Consider the following 19,769-nt stretch of genomic DNA (forward strand, 5'->3'; position numbering starts at 1 on the left):
AAAGTTTACAAATTTTATGCAAGAGACACAATATTGTGGGATTTTTTTTTTGCTACTTTCTTTCACCTTCATGAAAAGAGGAAGAGAGGAAAATCACATCATTCTGTGGGCCTTTCCTGGGTTTTTTAAAATATGCGAGTGTTACTCATTGATTACTTGAGAACTAACTTTTTGTTCTGATGAAGTAGCATTTCCATGACATTCAGATTTCAGTAGCATGTTTCTGGAAATATGCTAGGAGTACATTCAGCTGCTGTTATTTAATGGAAAGTGTTTTTAGGATATGGCTTAATCCAGTACATGGGTCCATCAACCAGAACCTCAGTGCAGTTGCTTACCTTCAGTTTCTGGAGTGATAGTGTAGATTAAGTCAGGCATGGAGTGAATTCTTGCTGTGGGAGGAGTCCATCCAGTAGGACCCACCATCCGTGAGTGTCCTCCCTGCAGTCTCTGATTAAGAATTTGCAGGACAATCAGCTTATTTTCTTTTCTTTTCTTTTCTTTCTTTCTTTCTTTCTTTCTTTCTTTCTTTCTTTCTCCCCCCCTTTTTTTAAGAGTGTGAAGGAAGTTTCCTTTTAAAAGAAGTCCAGTGTTCCTCTGTTAGGAAGCTTGAAACATTTTTGAATCTGTTTACTGCACCATTGAGCTATTTTGTGCTTCATATATTTTAAGGTGAAAGAGAAAGAGGTGTGTGTATGTAGCATATATATGTCATGTGGCCTTGTGTATATATAATTATATATATGCATGAGGCAGAGAGTGAGATGCTCCTACCCCTTTTTTCCTCTGAAGTCACAGCTTGAAATGTGCAAAGAGGCAATCGAACGCTTGTAGCTTGACATTCCCTCCCACTTGTGGCTTTGGGTTGCCCTGTGCTGGAATGCTGGCCTCTCTTATGAGGTCACCTTCATACCCCAGATTCTGATCACTAGATGTAAAAATAGCCCATTTTCAGGTTTTGCTTGGGCGTATGTGTGTTGCAACCACAAACTCTTAATATAAATATAGACCTGCAAGCTCATAATATATTGGGCAACTGTCCCTTCTGCTGTTGTAAGAACCTCCTCTCTTAAATACAAAGATGTAGTCAAGAAATATTTCTGACATTAGGAGGTAACATGTTATTGAGTTGCAGGGTCTCAAAACCTTTTTATTTAACTTTTTTTAAAAACAAAACAAAAAAACCACCATTATATTGGTCTTTCATATAATAACTATTGATCTAATGTCAGTGAACATTTATTTGCCTGTGGGTTGTTGTTTTTTCAAATTTCTGAATGAAAAGGCTATTTTTCACTGGAAATTAATTACTGTATATTGTTTCTGCATCTTCTAGCGACTCTTCCCTCATCTATGCTATTTCGACTTGCTGCCTGGGTCAGGAGTTGATAAACTCCAGACTTGTGGGGATTTACTTCATTTTTTGCTAGTACCATGAGGCCATTCAGTCAGATATTGGTGCAAAAATTGGCTCAGAAGGGCAGACATAGAATTAAAGAACAGAGTGCCTCTGAACATATGCTTGGAGCAGGAATTTGTTTGCATTCCCAAAACTGAGGTCACTGAGTTTCCCCCTACTTTGTTTCAAGCAATACATACTTTTAAGGGTTTTTTTGTTAAACACTTGAAATCAGAACACTTGCCCACTGTACTACACATCACCAGAAATCTGTCATTGATCCTGCTCTATCTTCTTTCTGCCCTTGTCTAGACCATTAACTTTAATTACTGGGCTGGACTAAGTGGGTAGTTGCACTACAAGCATTGCCATTACTTTATTAATCTTTTCTGGAATTGTTTTTAAGCTGGACTCCTACATTTGTTTACCTGGAAGCAAGCCATGTTGAACTCAGTAGGAGGACTTCTGAGTAGCCATGTGTAGGATTGTGCTGTGTGTGAGAATCTCTGAATTACCCGTTGCTTGTGCCAGTAAACTGTGTAGTGTGTGAAGCATTTCTTAAGTAAATAGGATTATTATTTACTGTTTACTACAGAACTAGTGTTACGTGGCACCTGTAACCGTGCCAGATCCACATTTCGAAGCTGTTACGTGGGCATATATGGAATAAGGCACTCCTGCAAGTAAACTTGTCCCAAGCTGTTAAGCACTTTATATACTAACAGCAAGACCTTGAACCTGGCCCAATAACAACCAGTGCAGACCTCTGAGTAGAGGTGTCATTTAAAGTTACATTTTGTTTTTTAAATGTGCTTTAACAGACCTGAAGATTTTCTTAGGAAAGAGCAGAATGTGTTACAATATAAAGTGCTGTTGCCTGCCAATACTATCACAATGGCTAACAAAGAATGTGTGAGGAGCACTGTTTGGCATTGTACTCTTGCATGCCTTCCTGTAAGACTGCAGAGCTCTTTTTTCTAACTCAAATCATGTGTCTAAGTCTTCAGATTCATGCTGGAGTACATTCACTTGAATCAGTAGTATACCTTTCTCTCCCCTCCACACCTGAGTAATAACTGGTCAGAAAACAAGTTTCTCTCTCTGTGGGGGCTGTTGTGAAGAAACAATTGTTTAGATGTGTGCAGGCTGAATCTTGCTGCTATCAGAGCTCATAAATAATTGAAGGAAATTTTTTGTTGAAACCTCACAGTATTTTCTGCTGTGGACATTTAAAACAAAGAACATCTACAATGTTATCCCTTGGCAAAAGAGTAGTGTACAATATTTGAACAAAGTTATTATATTGTGAAGTTCTTGAGACCAAATCTAAACTTGATTCAAGACTGAGTGTCCTAATAATAATCTGTTTTTGATATAATGTTGCTCCAAGCCTATGCAATAGAAGTTGCATGTTATGCAGCTCATAAGTATACATGGTCTATTTTTTAGCATTTTTAGTATTTATTGATTTGTTTGTTTGGTTGTTTGTTTGTTTATTAAATTGGTTTAGTGTCCTTCATCCGATGATCACAGGGTGGTTGGCAACATAAAAATACAAAATGAGAACACAAAATACATAATAAAACAAAAGCACATCAATAACCCCCCTCCTACAAACACATTTAAAGAGCCATAGAAAGTTTATCAGCCAAAGGCCTCGTTATAGAGAAACGTATATGTAATGAAGGCTCCAGGTGAGCCTCCCTGAGGAGAGCATTCAGCAAACGGGGAGCCACCTCCAAAAACGCCCAATCTTGTGTTGCCACACTCTGGACCTCTCATGAAGGAGGCACATGAAGGAGGGCCTCAGATTATGATTGTAGGGTCCAGGTCAGTTCATATAGGGAGAGGTGGTCCTGGGCCATTTAAGGCTTTATAGGTCAAAACCAACACTTTGACCTTTATAGGGCAAAACCAACACTGCAGCCAGTGCAGCTGGGCCAGGATCCATGTAATATGCTCAAACCTTCTTGCCCCAGTAAGCAACTTGCCTGTTGAATTCTGCACCAACTGAAGTTTCCAAACCGTCTTCAGAGGCAACCCTACTTATAACACGTTGCTGTAAACTAAGCTAGAGGTTACCGGAGCATAGACAGTTAGGCTATACCTTTCCAGATAGGGGCACAGCTGGGCCACTAGCCGAAGCTAATGGAAGGCACTCTGCATCCCTGAGGCCACCTGAGCCTCAAGCGACAGTTAAAGATCCAGATGTGCTCCCAAGCTGCATACCCACTCCTTCAGCGGTAGTATGACCTGAACAAAAGCAGGCACCCTCCTAGAGAACAGCTCGTTAACAGTGGCTCAGTCTTCTCTGGATAACCCAACACATCAGTTTCCTGTAGATGTTAAACAGCATAGTGGATAAAATTGAACCCTGAGGAACCCCGCATTGAAGGCTGCACAGGCCCACAGATCATTCTCCAAGCATTATTCTCTGGAAACAACCATCCAAGTAGGACTGGAACCACCACAAAGCAGTGCCACCTAACTCAGACAGCCACTCCAGAAGGATACCACAGTATCGAAAGCCACTGAGAGGATGAGAAATAGACATATTATCCCCGACTCTCTTCCAACAGAGAGGGCAACTAAAGCGGTTTATGTTTCAAACCGGGCCTAAACCCCTATTGAAATGGATCTAGAACATAATTTTCCTCCAAGAGCACCTGGATCTGGTCCATGACCACCTGCTCAATAATGTTGTCCAAGAAGGGGAGCTTGGCAACTGACTGATAGTTACTTAAGATTTTCCAAATGCAGGGAGGATTGGTTTCTTGAGGATTGGTTTTATTGCTGCCTCCTTCAAGCAGGTAGGGACCACCGCCTCACAAGGAGGCATTAATCACCTCCCTAGTCCAGAGTGTGGCCTGCCACAAATGTTGGGCCAGTGACGTTAGGGGCCAGAGCCAGTCACCTCGGCATGGATGTTGAAGTCCTCCAGACCCAGCAGTCTGGGAGTCCTCAACACTGTCTATGAGACTAGCTTTGTCACCTCAGGCAGGGAGACTGCTAGGCAGCGAGGTGGCTGGTAAACCAGCAGAATGCCTAATCTATCCCAGTTGCTCAATGCCAGGAACACATTACTTTCATTCTGCTCTTGCCATATACCATATACCAAAGCAATTTTTCATTGTGCATGCTTGTGCACCCCTTTTGATCATCATTTCTCTGCATCTTTGGAGTAAAAATGGGTCAACATATATCATCTACTTCAAACTCTAAAAGGTGTTTACTGAAGGGCTTACTATCTGCTGATGGCAATGTTTGTGTTTCCTCAGACAGCTGGTGGTCGTGTTTAGCTGTCACAAGCCTAACATGTAAAGAGCAAAGCACTTTTGTAAAGAAGGGAATGCTAAATATAATCAACATTTCCCAAATCTAAAGGCTTAACATGTTACACTCTGCTGTCCTCCATTTGGCTGCAGTAGAAAATAATTAGTGCTTACAAGCTTAAATTGTATGGTGTGTTAGTGCTGCTTTTTGTTGTCATGAAGTTTCTTGTAGTGAGATGTTTTGCAAACTTCAGTTTTCATTTCTTAGCTGAAACTTTTTTGTGCCATTTGGTGTGTATACACTAATATAGCAGTATGTATACCAATATTATGTGGCAAGAGAGTTTAAACCCTGCAATCTGTATAATTTATGGCCCTATTAGTCATAGGGTAGGGAATTTGCTATGAAGAGCATTGAAGCTCTGATCCTTCGCTATTGGAAATACAGTTGTCCTCCCCCACCCGAGCACAAGATAAAGCGCCCACATATTTCTGAGCCTGCCTTGGCATCCATCCAGCAAGGCTTCAAACTGTAAAAAAAATCAAACTGGAGCTTTCAGAGTGCAGAATTATTCAGCCAATAACAAATTCCAGTACTCTTCTTCAGTAATGTGAATCCATAGCACTCTGCCTATGCTTGGCTGTTTCGGACATTTTTACAGAGCTGTTTAGGTATGGTCAGTGTTAGAAACTGCGATATGAAAGCTAGGTGCTAAATGGCATCTTAAACCAAAGTTATAGGCACAACAACAGAATGTCTAGGCACACTTTTTTAATAACAAGAATACAAAGCTGAAAATGAACTGCAGCTAAAATATTATGTTCATTTTTCACATGGTCTAGTCCTTCCCCTGCCCACCCCCGTAATATTCTTAAAAGGGTCTCTTCTTCAGTCTTCATGGAGTAGCTGGAAGTGGGGAGGCAGAAAAAGTTCTTCCTTTCCTTCCACTCTGCAGTTTTAATCTGAAATCTTAGGTGCAGTTCTTTCTCGGTCTCTCAGTGGCTTTCAATACCACTGGGCCAACTGTGTTACAGCAGTTCCATTCCTACCTGTGAGAATCCAGAGAGTAAAAAAAAAAGAAGAATCCAGAGAGTACCATTGTGGAAGTGCCTTCTGGTACTTTTAATATAATATTCCACAGGGCATTATTTTGTGTCCATTGCTATTTAACATATGTTCCTACAGAACACCTGACTCAGGAGTTGCTGTGTAAGCCCTGGGCCAGTGCCTGAATGTAGTGGTGGACTGAATGAAGGCCAGTAAACTGAATCTGAATCCAGAGAAGAAAGAGGTTCTTTAGGTAGATGGTTTTATGCCAGAAGATAGGCCAGTTGCCTGTTTTGGACTGGGTTGTACTTCCTCTGAAGGAGCACATATGTGGCTACTCCAAGATGCATCTTTAAAGACCTGAATGACCTCTGTGACTACTAGTGCCTTTTGTCTAGTATGCTGGCTACAGACATATCTAGATCGGGGTAGTCTGAGCACTGTAGTCTACGCATGGTACTCTCAAGACTGCTGCAATACAAGGTTGCCCCATGAGTCTGAACCAGAAGTTCCAGCTAAACGGTTGATGAGGGCATACGGCCAACAAACCTTTGCTAAAACATCTGCACCATATACAACTGGGCCAGGCTCAAGGTTCTCATATTAATATTCAAAGCCCTGAACAAATTAGGTCCATGATATCTTAAGGACCTCCTGAGCCCTTATATGATATCCCAGCTGAGTCACCGTATCACACAGAGGAGCACTGTTGATTGCTTCAGAAGCCCAAATGGCTTCAACTAGAAATAGGACACTTAGTGTTGCTGGCTCCATGCTGATTCTTCAGGCATAACTTTTTCAAGAAGAACCAGCCATTTTTACCATTGTTTGTATTGTTTTATGGTACGTGTTTTATTGTGCTTGCATATTCTGTTGTGTATTTCCTTGATACCTTATTTGAGATGTGGTGATCTATAATATTTGTTTATAAGTAAAGCTAACTTTTCAGAACAGTATGCAATTCTGTTTTATAGTGCAATCATATGTATGTCTATTCAGAAGCTCCCAGGTGCATATAAGATTGCAGCCTGGGTGGGTGTAGCATTTCTCAGTTTTATTCCATCTGTTGTTCCTTTTGCTGTATGCTGCCATATTTCCAGACAGCAATATGAATAAAAGCTAAATCCTTGTTTACCAAAAGCAACTTTTTATCAAGTTGATCATTAAAAACTGCTATTGCTCTTTTTTATTTTGACTAATAGTCACATCTATACATACGTTGAAATGCGATTTCTTCCCCTCTTTAAAGTGAGCCTTTTAAAAAAAAAAAAAAAAAAAGCTGCCCCCTCATTTCTTCCAAGGATGCAGTATCACTTTCCACCCCTTGTTCCCCATTTGAATTTGGAAAAGAACTTGCTAAACAACTGGAAATTATAGTGTAGTCTTGACACATTTAGCAAAACTGTTCATTATTTGCTAGTGATTACTTGGTAACGTGGGTTCCAATAATAGATTAACCTTTGAGCAACTGCAGATGTTTTGTTACCCATTTCCAAAAGCGTGAGAGGAGGCTACAAGGCAAAAGGCAGTTTTTTCTATCACAGATTTAAAGAATAGTGACTTTCATTGTTAGGCTTCAGAAAAATCTCTCATTTCCTTCCCACCCCCAGTTTAAGGGTTATTCCTATATTACCATACAAATATTATAGTAGTAGGCTTGTTAAGTGTACATTTCAAGACTTGGAGACAAAACTGTCAAGATGCCTATTTTAATTTATGTCTTAAAGTTTAAATTTTCCTTTTTCTATAGGTTCAGTCAAAGAAAGAAGAACCTTTGACACCATCTCTGAGCCAAACCATTCCAACATTTTATTTTCCTCAAGGATGTCCGAAAGAAAAAGTGAACATAGATAGTGTTATTACTAAGATAGAGAAAACTTTTGCTCAGTTTCCAAATGAGAGAGCAACATTAGAAGATATGGGTAAAGTTGCAAAGGTGAGCCCAATAGGTTTCTCTTCTTCTTGCCCAGAAGGATATGAAGTTCATGAAGAACATCAAATATACTGAAGTGTGTGCAGTGCAATCCTAGGTGTGTCCATAGGGCTGCATCCTTAGTATATTATTTGGGAAGGAGAAAATAATTTTTAAGTGGGACCTACCTCTGACCATAATGGTGGAGTAACTACCACTTATCAGTAGGGAGACGGATGAGGCAGCAGGATGGTTGGCATTGTGTGGGCGCATTGGTAGAGGTGGTACTCCTCACCAGCCGCTCCTGTGCTATACTGATATAGGCTCTCACCTCCAGGAAGTGGCTTGCATGCCACTAGCAGCATGTGAGAATATTGCCTGAATCACAAAGACCTGCAAAATATGCGGTAGCAGTTTCTTTCTTGCATGGTGCATTTTAATGTATTTTTAATCTTTATTGGAAGCCGCCCAGAGTGCCTGGGGAAGCAAATAATAAATTATTATTATTATTATTATTATTATTTATTAATATTATTCACCAGGTTGAACTGTAAATGGCTGAGCACAGTTAGGCTTTGTGTCATCAGTGTAGTCATAGAATTGACCTAAACATATTGTGCCTTAAGGATCTCTCCAGCGAGTTAAGGTTTGCTGACAGTCTGTATAAGTTATTTATGCAATAGAGAGGCTGACAATAACAGATTTTCCTATGGAAAGAGTTGTACAGTGGTACCTCTGGTTACGAACTTTATTTGTTCCGGAGGTCCGTTCTTAAGCTGAAAGCATTCTTAGCATGAGGTGCACTTTCGCTAATTGGGCCTCCGGCATGCAATTTCCATTCGCATCCTGGGGCAAAGTTCACAACCAGGAGCAGCTACTTCCGGGTTAGCAGAGCTCGTAACCTGAAGCGTTCGTAACCAGAGGTACCACTGTATTTAAAGAGAAGTAAAGAAAAAAGTGATAGGATTCAGTCCAGCAAGACCTTGCATGCTACAGGTGGCATTTTTGCCAGAAACATCCCTTTAACGAGCCTAAGGTTTCGACTTAAATTTGAAATAAGTATAAATATGGTTGTATGGCATCTAGGGCAGTATAGCATTTCACTCAATAAGTTAAACAGTGTACTTTGATGCTTACAATAGTGCAATAAAAATGAAAGTTACTTTCCTTTTTCCAAAATGTTGCCATTCTAATAGGCCTGACAGTTAGTTCTAAAAGAATAATCCTCAAATTTGCTTCTGATTAACTCTAGGCTTGTGAATGTCCTCTATATTGGAAAGGTCCACTATTTTTTTGTGCTGGAGGAGAACGAACGGGATTTGTGTCGGTTCATAAATTTGTTGCAATGTGGCGGAAGTAAGTATGATTTATTTAGCAAGGCCATTTCATCAAGCTTTAAATAGTTTAACTGAATAACTTTCCTAGAAAAAAAACCAGCATTAGAATAAAGAACATGGCAAGAGTTTTAAAATATTTATTGTCCTCTTCCCCCATCCCAAAAATGTATATTTGGATTTGGTGTAAAACAACCATGCCATTTCAAAGTGAAGTTTTTAAAAAAGAGAAGGAAAAATAAGATGCTTGAAAAAGTTCATAAATAAAGGCATTGCTGGGTTTGAACAGTAACTCTTTTAAGCCTGCTAGATTCCTAACATTTGATGGACGCATATATGGAAATTTAAGAAATTTAGGGTTATTATTATTAATAGTTATTTCAGGCATTGCAATAGAATGACATATATAAAACAGTTATGCATGTAAAAACAATTGCCCAGTGCTTTTTTCCTTTAAAAAATGTTTAGGAGTACTCTCGTTTTGACTCAAGAAAATCACCATTTTATAGTTCAAATTGGGGAAAATAAATGCAGTAAATGGACAAAAGTACAAAGATTCACAAAATGTTTAGGGGTATGTCCTTCCAGAAATAAAGCACTACAATATATATATCAGATTGAAACCACAGTGCATATATAAAATCTATCCAGATCCAGGGCAGGGACCATCTAGAATAATATTTTAAAAGGCTTGTGAAAAGAGAAATATATTTAGCAGGCACCAAAAAGCCAATAGAGGATGCCCTTCTCTGATATGCAAAGGATAAGGACCACCACAGGAAAGGCTCGATTTAAACATTGTGCGGAATAGACCTCCTGATAGGATGCTATCTGTAAGATGTCCTTGTGCAGAGTGCAGTGATTGGTTGGTTATGTAGGAGATGATTGGAGCATGTGTGGCTCACCTGGGGCCCTCCAGGTGTTGTAGGACTATCAGTCCTAGCCAGTATTGCCAGTGGTCAGGAATGATGTGTATTGTAGTCCAGCAGTATCCGAGGGATCACAGTTTAGCCACCTCTAGATCAGAGATTTTATTAATTCCTATGCATACATTTTGAGCAGATCTCCTGCTGGGGAAAAACAGGTTGCATTACAAAGAAATCCAGTGCAACAGTTGCACTAGCAGAAGCTTGTTGTGCAGCAGATGATTCTTGCTCAATCTGTTGCACAATAATCTCCGAGGGAATGTGTGTTTCCCCCTACACAACAGCTGATTGTTCTTGTGCAACATTCTTTGGTAATGTACTTTTGCTTTCCTTTGTGCAACCATGTTCCACCAGCACAAGTATATCGCTAAGTGGTTTAACTTAGTACAGTCGTACCTAGTTTGTCGAACGGAATCCGTTCTGGAAACGTACTTCTGAAAACATACGACAACCAAGGCGCGGCTTCCAATTAGCTGCAGGAGTTTCCTGCACTCAGTTGGAAGCCGTGTTGGACGTTCGGCTTCCAAAGAACGTTCGCAAACTGGAACACTCACTTCCGGGTTTGTGGTGTTCGGGAGCCAAAACATTTGAGTCGCAAGGCGTTCAAGATCCAAAGTATGACTGTACTACATTGCAAACAACTCACAGGGCATTTAACTTAATATACATGTGCACATTAGACTACTTATGCATTTCAGGATTCTACAGACTTGCCATGATGCTGCCTCCAAGTTTGTGCATCTTCTCAAGAGCCCTGGATGTAACTATTTGGTACAAGAAGACTTCATTCCATTTTTACAAGTAAATTTCACTTTCTTGCTTGCTATTTTTATGTCCTGAACCCTTTAAAAGACTTTAGTTTACTTTCCATTCTTTTTTAAAGAAATAAACATGACTAGCCCTTATTTTCTAACTCAATGACACAAAACCTGACAGATCAAAAAGCTCAAGCCATTCCTAGGCAGCCTGATTACTAGAACATGGTGAAAATGAATCAGTGCTAGTTTTCTCACCCAAAGTTGATATGAAGTCCATTCTGCCTCCATAGCCCTCTGAAGCCTTTCTATTCCTTTTCTAGCTCGCATTCAGATTACATATGTGCATTCACCCAGCTCCCTACTCTGAATCCATGCTTGTCTTCCCTCCTCCTCCAAACTGTTTTCCTCCATTACTACTTTCTCTTTGGAGAAGAACCCTTTTCCCAAATAACTGGAATTTTGCATATTATTTCTAAAATTATAATTCTATTTTTCTTCCTAAAAATGAAACCTACTTTTCAAATAAGTTAAGACATTGTGCTTAAGTACCAACAACATGCTTCTAACCTTTGTGCTTCTTTCTTAGGATGTGGTCAATAGTCATCCCAGTCTAGTCTTCCTAAAAGAAGCATCAGAATTTCATTCTCGGTATATTACAACAGTAAGTGACTTGTATATAAAGCTTGTTTTTCCTTGGGGCCAATCCAGAACGATTTGAGCATATAACACCAATCATGGCACAACTGCACTGGCTGCCAATTAGTTTCTGGGCTCAATTCAAAGGGCTTGTGTTGACCTATAAAGCCTTACATGGCTCAGGACCTCAATACCTTAAAGGCTGCCTCTCCCCATACAAACCAACCCAGATCCTGCGCTTGTCATCTGAGGCTCTTTTCTATGCCCACCTCCCTCCCAGAGAGTTTTGAGGGGTGGTAACAAAAGAATGGGCCTTTTCTGTGGTGGCTCCTTGATTGTGGAGTGGCTAGCCTTTCACCATCATTACATGTATTTAGATACCAGGCAAAAACATTCCTCTTTATCCAGGCCTATGGCTATTAAATAATTTAAATAAGTGAAAGTGTGGGGGAGTAGACTGTTGTTATAATATTATCATTCCGCCAGCACAAGCATTTCTGCTCGCCAGTCAAAACGATATCCCTTCCCCTGCTTTTCTGCGAGTTCTTCTGATCCCTCAGAGCCGACAAGGGGTGTGTGTGTGTGTGTGTGTGTGTGTGTGTGTGTGGATAGCAGGGTAAAGCTCCATTAAATTAGTGAAACTATTTGAATTGAGTAACATGAGTCTGCCACCATCACATATAATACTATTACTACTACCACTTCCATTTATATACCACACTTTATCAAAAGCTCTCAGGGCGGTATACGGCATTAGAAACACATTACAAAACATCAGTGATCAAAATGTAATAAAAATATAGTAAAAAGCATACTGACAGAACAGCCTAATAGTAAAATAATAATTAGTGCAACATTGAATTCCATCAAATATCCCACTGAAAGTTTTCTCAGCTTTGTTTAGGTAAGTACAAGTCTTTTAAAGCTTGTAGAATGTAGAAAGCAGGGATTTGGAGAAGGATAAAGCACAGTGGCTATAGATTAAACCCAAAAGATCTGTCAAGGTTTTGAGCAAGTTAAATTGAATGAGTGTTTGTATCATACTTAAGTACTCAGACTATTTGAATGAATGCAGTTGGTGCATCATTCATGCTTTATTTTTATGTTTCAGGTAATACAAAGGATATTTTATACAGTAAACAGATCCTGGTCAGGAAGGATCACTTGTAACGAACTCAGAAAAAGCAGTTTTTTACAGGTATGATCTGTGTAGTTTTGTGAATAACAACATAAGCCTTTATATGTTAACTGTTCAAATAGAGGGCACTGAAATCAATGAGCGCCAGATGGCTTAGAGCAGTGTTTCCCAAAGTGGGCGATACTGCTTCCTTGGAGGGTGCTGGAACTATCCAGTGGGGCACTAGCAGCCTCAGGTGCAATTGTGGGGAGGGGGCAATGGAAGCATAAAGAACATTTTGAAAAACCGTTCATACATGTTTCATCTGTTGTGTAATGACGCTAACTGCCAGGTTGGGCTCTGTTGCAGAACAGCAACAATTCCTCCCCTAGACCCAGCAGTTGAGCTGGAGGCGAGGGGTTTTCCTGGGCTTGGGTGAACCCTTTTTGGCTTCACCCAGGAAGTGGATTGCAGCTTGACTGCCTATTTATATAGATACAGTGGTGCCTCGCAAGACGAAAAGAATCCGTTCCACGAGTCTCTTCGTCTTGTGGGTTTTTTCGTCTTGCGAAGCAAGCCCATTAGCGGTTTAGCGCTACAGTATTAGCAGCTTAGCGGGCTTAGCGGATCAGCTGATAAGCGGCTTAGCGATCAGCTGTTAAGCGGCTTAAGGATCAGCTGATAAGCGGCTTAGCGATCAGCTGATAAGCGGCTTAGCGATCAGCTGATAAGCGGCTTAACGATCAGCTGATAAGCGGCTTAGCGATCAGCTGTTAAGCGGCTTAGCCGATCAGCTGATAAGCGGTTTAGCGGCTTGGGAAAAGGGGGGGGGGGAAACCCCGCAGGAACTCGCAAGACATTTTCGTCTTGCGAAGCAAGCACATAGGAAATTCGTTTTGCGAAGCACCTCCAAAACGGAAAACCCTTTCGTCTAGCGGGTTTTCCGTCTTGTGAGGCATTCGTCTTGCGGGGCACCACTGTACATAAAAGAATGCAAATTTGTCACTGCATATTTCTGTTTGTTCAATCAAAGAAGGTAGAATTCCAGGGGGATGCTGAGTATTTTATTTTTCTGAAAAGGGGGTAGCAGGCCAAATAAGTTTGGGAACCACTGGTTTAGAGGGTGAACTGGTTTTTTCCCTGTGGATCTTAGTTCTGTTCAGGAAAATTTTTATTTGCAGTTAGCCAGTAAGGCTTAATGCTTGCGATTTGATAATGTTCCAGTTGAATTTTAAGTTGGTTTGTTGAAAGCCTGCTGCAGGAGGCTGTGCCATATTTATTTAAGTAAGATCATATTTTTCATCATAGAACTGTTAAGCACAGTTCAGGCAGTAGTTTAAATCATGATTTACACCATTGCAGATGAACTTAAGGTTTGCATGCTTCCTCGATGCATATGGGAGGAGACAAGTGAAAGTTGTTTTCAGTTTTGACTAAACCTCAGTTCCCTGTTAGATTTAGAACTTTGAGAAGTTGTTGGTATAGAACTCAGTGGGGCCTATAAGATATTGAATTCTTCCTACAAGCTGCTAATACGGTACTTCCTCTCTTTTATCAATAGAATGTGGCATTATTGGAAGAGGAAGTAGATATTAACCAGCTGACAGAATACTTTTCATATGAGCACTTCTATGTAATCTACTGCAAATTTTGGGAGCTGGATACAGACCATGACCTTTATATTGATCCGAAGGATTTAGCTCGGCATAGTGACCATGGTATGACAAATGGAACAATTCAGTTCATTTTGGATAGTGCATGAGAGTACATTTCTGAGTCTGCAAAGCTGGAAGATAGCCTATGCTCTTCTATGACAGCACAGAAGTTGCCAGCCAGGTGGGGCAGAGCCGCTACACTAGCTTCCCTGCAGATAGGTGGCTGTTGCTTACTTGGAGGGGAGAGGCCGATGCAGTGCAAACACACCAGCAGAGCCATTCTGTTGTTTCGGACAGTGCATTTGCACCATGCTGACTTCCCCACTGTGTCTCCTTTTTGGTAAGCAGCAGCGACCCACTTGCTGTGAAGCCAGCATAGTGGCTCTGCCCCCACTTTACAAACTGCTTCTGTGAAAGTATCCATATTTGTAGCAAACCAATCCTTAATCTTTGATCATGGTTCATTCCATTAAATTTTCAAATACGTAAAATAATAGTCTGTAGACCTGGATGTTACATGTGTAAAAACTCTGTGTATTTTCGCATATCTGAGGAACATTCCTGTAGACTGGGAGCCAGCTTCTCCTGCACACACAGTACTCAGAATCAATGTGTGCTTTCTTATGCCACTTCTGTGTGATGCTTGCTGTATGACTCTTCTTAGTGTTTACAGTATCTATAGTGTTAATAATTTCCTTTTTGCTGCTGTATTGGAGATTTTGCTGAAGTCCACACGGAATGAGAAATATTTGAAAGATGAACTATAGGGTTTCATCTGCTTTAAACTTTTTCTACTGAGGAACTAGTTATAAAAAGGCAGTCTGCGGTAGTAAAATCCAACTATATTTTATTGGTTGGCTGGCACCAGTGCAGAACATTTGTGTTAGTTTAATGATGATGCACTCTTCTGAGGATGCGTGCATGAATGTCCTGAGGACAATTACCAATACACAGTCAAGAGCTATGATCAAAGAGGTTTGGGGCTATATACCTTTTACACTGTCATATGTCATTTTATCTGTACTGCTAAGCATCCAGATTGGCTAACAGAACTAACACGTCCGTTGTGCCGATTATCCCTTCTAGACTCACAATGAACTTGAAATTAAAATTTAACTGGATTTATGTTTCTTTTATAAGAAGTTTTAATTAGACACACCTGAGAAGGGGCTGGAATTTTGAACAGAACCATGTCTGTTCAGTGGGCCAGTTCATATGCTCAGCATTCTTACCTGCCATGAAAATCCCTTACATCACGAGCAGTGTTCTTGCCACGCATATATATATAGTATGTGATACACATGTAGGCCTGAGGGATGCAGTTTCCTCTCCGCCAAGAGAGACACACTCTCCCATGGGCAAACTGGGCATACTGACATCACACTTCCTTTACCTAAAAGATGTCCAAAGAGGATCTCTGCTGGGTGGGTATTGATCGTTAGGCCAGAGTCCTTAGATGTTGATTCCTTGGTGAACTAAGACGTCATTTGCTGGAGGGGGGGGGGGGGGAATTGTTCAGTGAAGCCAGAGTATGAATGTGTTCCAGAAGAAATGTAAGATGTTTTTCAAAAATTCAGGTTGGCAATTGTCCAGGTAGAAGCAGGCACATGTGTTCAGTTGCAGGCATTTAAATAGCATTTGTAAATATAAGACACCCAGGCCTTATATTTTAACTAATTTTAATACTGGGTTTTTATAATCTTGTATCCTGTCCTGCGACCTTATAGTGAAGAACAGATAAGAAATCTAATGAATAATAAATAAGACAAGGACTGAAGTATTTCTAATAAAGTGCTTATGCACAATCTCTGAAACATTTAAAATGTATGATTTAACTTTAACATATTGACTGTAACCATTTTGCTCTTTCACAGCTATATCTAATCGGATGATAGAGAGGATTTTCTCAGGAGCTGTAACAAGGTGTTTCTTTTTTACTTATTAAATTTAAATTTAACCATCATGCTTCAAGATTAGTTGGCAAAGTACATGGACAGCTGAATTCTGATAAATATGAAACATATTTCCAAGATTCAATATTTACCTTAATATTGATTATTCTAAATGCTGCATTTTTAAAAAGATTGACAAACTGTAGGTTAATTTATAAATTCTTTTCCATATATTAAAAGTACAATTTGACTATAAAGAAAACAATCAACAACTGCATTTTCATGACTGACAGCGACAGTTGTGTTTTAGAGTACTAATACACATATGAAAACGGTTTTTAATACCTTCTCTTCTCCCTTTGCTTTAATCACCTGAATCTCAAAGAGGCAAGAAAGCACAGAAAGAAGGAAAAATAAGTTATGCAGATTTTGTATGGTTTTTAATATCGGAAGAGGATAAAAAGACTGCAACCAGGTAAGAATAAATAGCTGTTAGGAGTATAATTGCAGGCCTTTTATACAAGATCATGGGGTCAGGTGACTTGTGCTGCTACCAAAGTTCGATAATTAAATTTCATTTTATAGATCTTTCTTACGTTCAGTACTAATGAATTAAGAGGTTTGTGTGTTAAGGAGAGGCTGGGTGCCAGCTGTCAGGGGTGCAATTATTTCATACTACATTGAGCCAGAGGGTTAGGGTAAGAAATGTTGTTGGCATTTGTCTGTCTCGAGAGACAATGGAGTGTGCCTCAGGGGGTGAAGTCAAACCATTGCATTAGCAGCACCAAAGTGACTTCCCTAGGGCGCAATCAGCAGTGCGTTTGGCAGCAGCTTGGCTGCAGGAGTTGCCAGAAAGAGGCACACAAGGCGCCATCCAACTGTCTTAGGAACTCCAATCCGGATTTGTGTAGGGTTTATTCCTTAGCCATTTCTTCTTCCGAAGATATCCCACAAGGCAGAGGTTTAAGATCAGTTTTTTTCTTCTCCCAGATGTTCTACCTTCCCAGCTTGATGAGCCCCATCTGCCCCTCACTTCCCTCTGCAGTATGTGCAGAAATCACCTTCTTGACCATTGGAACCACGGTTTTTCTCGTCCACTCAATTCCCTTCGTATGCAGGGGAAGTCCCTAACTCACCAAGGGTTTAAGACCCACTGGCTACCCTCACCTGGTTTAGCCAGCGACAGAAGATGTGATTTCTGACTATGTCCCCCTCCAGTATGCCCCACAAATCTGTTCTGGAAGAGTTTTTCAGGGACTGGAGTTGCAGGAGCAGAGAGAGAATTAGAGAGGGTATTCTGTTAGCAGATACCTCTATATTTGAGCAACTTCACTAAGAAGAACCCACTGGATTCCACCCAATGGACTCTTGGCCCATGACAGTACAACAAACTCTTGGCCCATGACAGTACAACAAAGCAACAAAATGAATGGCATGTGTAATACTCCAAGCAATATTCACATACAAGCAATTGCTGCTGAATACTTTTGGTGTCGTTGGCAGTTTAAAAGTTCAGCATGTGTTCTCAGCATTTCACAAATTCTCAGCCATTTGCAAAAGGTCCTTTGTGTTTTGTATGTTATAACAAAGTATATAAAAATTTGAAATTGGGTGCTAAATTGTTTAATTATTCTTTGCAGCATTGAATACTGGTTTCGCTGTATGGACCTTGATGGGGATGGTGTATTGTCAATGTATGAACTGCAGTACTTTTATGAAGAGCAATGTCAAAAACTGGACAATATGGCCATTGAACCACTGCCATTTGAAGATTGCCTTTGCCAGATGCTTGATCTTGTGAAACCAGAGTGTGAAGGTGATAGGTTCTTTTCCATCTTAACAGCCTCTCTGCAGCAATCTTTTTGCTAACAAGATAAAATCATGTATGAAGTCTCTTTGGCTAAATGTTCTGGTTTAGTTATCACATTTAGCAGGCAAAATTCATCTGATAAATTGCATTATGACAGGATTTCAGTTGTAATTTCCAACCTGAAAATTGGCAAAATTATCAGGTTATCAGACTGAGTCAAAAGCTTGCTAAAATAAGAATTGTCACCCCCCCACCCACCCCCAGAATTCATAATGAGTCTTCAACCTCTTGGGAAGATGCTCCAAAGGGACTGTTTTGATTTTAATAGTAATAGGAAACATTATTTTTGAGAAGAACTTACTCCACAGATATTAATTGGGGGATCTCTCATATATTATCCACAGGGGTTATTAGTCCTAGTTCATCAGTAAAAGCAACATTTATAAGCCTTTCAGTTTTCCAAATAATTCTATCATAGCCCGTAACTTATCAAACATTTAAAACCTTGTTTCTGATCCTGTTTCCAGGGAAAATAACTCTTCATGACTTAAAGAAGTGCAAGATGGCAAATGTATTTTTCGACACCTTTTTCAACATTGAGAAATATTTAGACCATGAGCAGAAGGATCAGTTTTCTATGTTGAGGGTAAGAACAATTAGTCTCGCAAGTTGATGTTCATAAGCTTAACAGTCTCCTTGATGATAATTTCATTTAACATTCTTCAGTATTATAAGCATCATTGATCATACCCCTAGGGCACTGAAAACGAAAACCAAGAACTGTCTGATTGGGAAAAATATGCTGCTGAAGAGTATGATGTCCTAGTAGCAGAGGAAGCGCTAGTGACCAGTGGAATGATTGGTGAGTACAGGTTTTAAGGCCTGATGTTTTTGTTTTAGAGATGTTGTAAGCCACCCAGAGTGGTTGGGGAAACCCAGCCAGATGGACGGGGTATAAGTAATACAAGAATTAATATTACTATTATTTACTACAGTTATGGAATATCTTCTTAATATTAGCAAAATAGATTGGTTTTATTACCACAGCTCAGGCTTAGATAGACCGAAGTGACTAATTCAGGGAAAGATAATTATTTAATGAAGAATTTGCTTCCTGCAACAAAACAGAAACCTGTTCTAGGTAGCAACCATGGCTTTTCTAGGGGAAGTCCACATGCAGCCTAGCCCAAGCTTATTTCCAAAGCCACATGACAGAGCAAGTATTTCAAAGCCATGCCTAAGAATATTGGCTGTGTTCGCATAGAATGCTGAACCATGGTTTAGCTGGGGGGGGGGGCTCTGCGTATGTTGTTAAAATCCATCTCCCATCATTCCTTTCTCTTGGACATGCTGGCGTGGCCAGATGAGAAGTTGACGCCAACACCTGGAGCGCCACGGGTTCCCCATTTCAGATTTAGTGATATGTGGATGAGTGTTCACATCGCACAGCAAAGGGCTGGGCTTATATGCTGCTCTCTCCTCCCATGGAGCCAAGAGCAGTTCTCCTGAGTTTTGTTTTGCTTTAAGAGAAACCCAGTGTTGCCTATGAACTGGGGATTATGGTTGACAAGGAACAATCCAGCTTCAAGCTATGACTTACAAAGCTGACTTGTTTAACTGAGGCTTGCTTATTTTTAAACTAGGTTCCCCTGTGTGCATAATGCTAACTGAGGATCTCTGAAAGTGAAAATCAAGTTCATAGAAATCTTCCTCTTGGCAGCATGAAAGGAGAGGAGGGGAGCATATGAGATTGATGCTTTGTTTGGGCTCACGGAGGCTTATCCAACACTAAGCCAGAGTTTGTGTGCAAACAGGGCTACTGGCTGGTTATATGTAAAACAGTAATTGCCGTATATACTTGAGTATAAGCCAACCCGAATATTAAGCTGAGGCCCATTTACCACAAATGGATAACTTATTGACTTGATATAGCCTAGGGTGGGAAATGCCAACAGTGGCAAAGGCGGAGGAAGGAGCAGCCTGAAAGGGCTGCTTTCGGGCTGCTCGTTC

General features: G+C 40.3%; 1 protein-coding gene and 1 long non-coding RNA gene across 2 annotated transcripts in view; one reads left to right on the forward strand and one right to left on the reverse strand.

Annotated features, from left to right (window-relative positions):
* PPP2R3B (protein phosphatase 2 regulatory subunit B''beta) overlaps window positions 1-19,769 on the forward strand; it is a 34,908-nt gene that overhangs the window by 13,529 nt on the left and 1,610 nt on the right. Inside the window, 12 exon segments of the mRNA XM_081001372.1 lie at window positions 7,470-7,655; window positions 8,884-8,987; window positions 10,590-10,692; window positions 11,236-11,310; window positions 12,397-12,483; window positions 13,964-14,120; window positions 15,932-15,980; window positions 16,335-16,424; window positions 17,590-17,765; window positions 18,287-18,405; window positions 18,516-18,594; window positions 18,597-18,621. Of these exon segments, the coding sequence (XP_080857498.1) occupies window positions 7,470-7,655; window positions 8,884-8,987; window positions 10,590-10,692; window positions 11,236-11,310; window positions 12,397-12,483; window positions 13,964-14,120; window positions 15,932-15,980; window positions 16,335-16,424; window positions 17,590-17,765; window positions 18,287-18,405; window positions 18,516-18,594; window positions 18,597-18,621 (1,250 nt within the window).
* On the reverse strand, window positions 9,091-11,271 carry LOC308474913. Its single transcript, XR_013985035.1, has 2 exons — window positions 11,217-11,271; window positions 9,091-10,035 (listed from the first exon to the last, which is right to left on the reverse strand). It is a non-coding gene; the product is annotated as an uncharacterized lncRNA (long non-coding RNA).

This window comes from Podarcis pityusensis, assembly GCF_964106645.2.
Source record: "Podarcis pityusensis genome assembly, chromosome: 4".
NCBI classification, from domain to species: Eukaryota; Metazoa; Chordata; class Lepidosauria; order Squamata; family Lacertidae; genus Podarcis; species Podarcis pityusensis.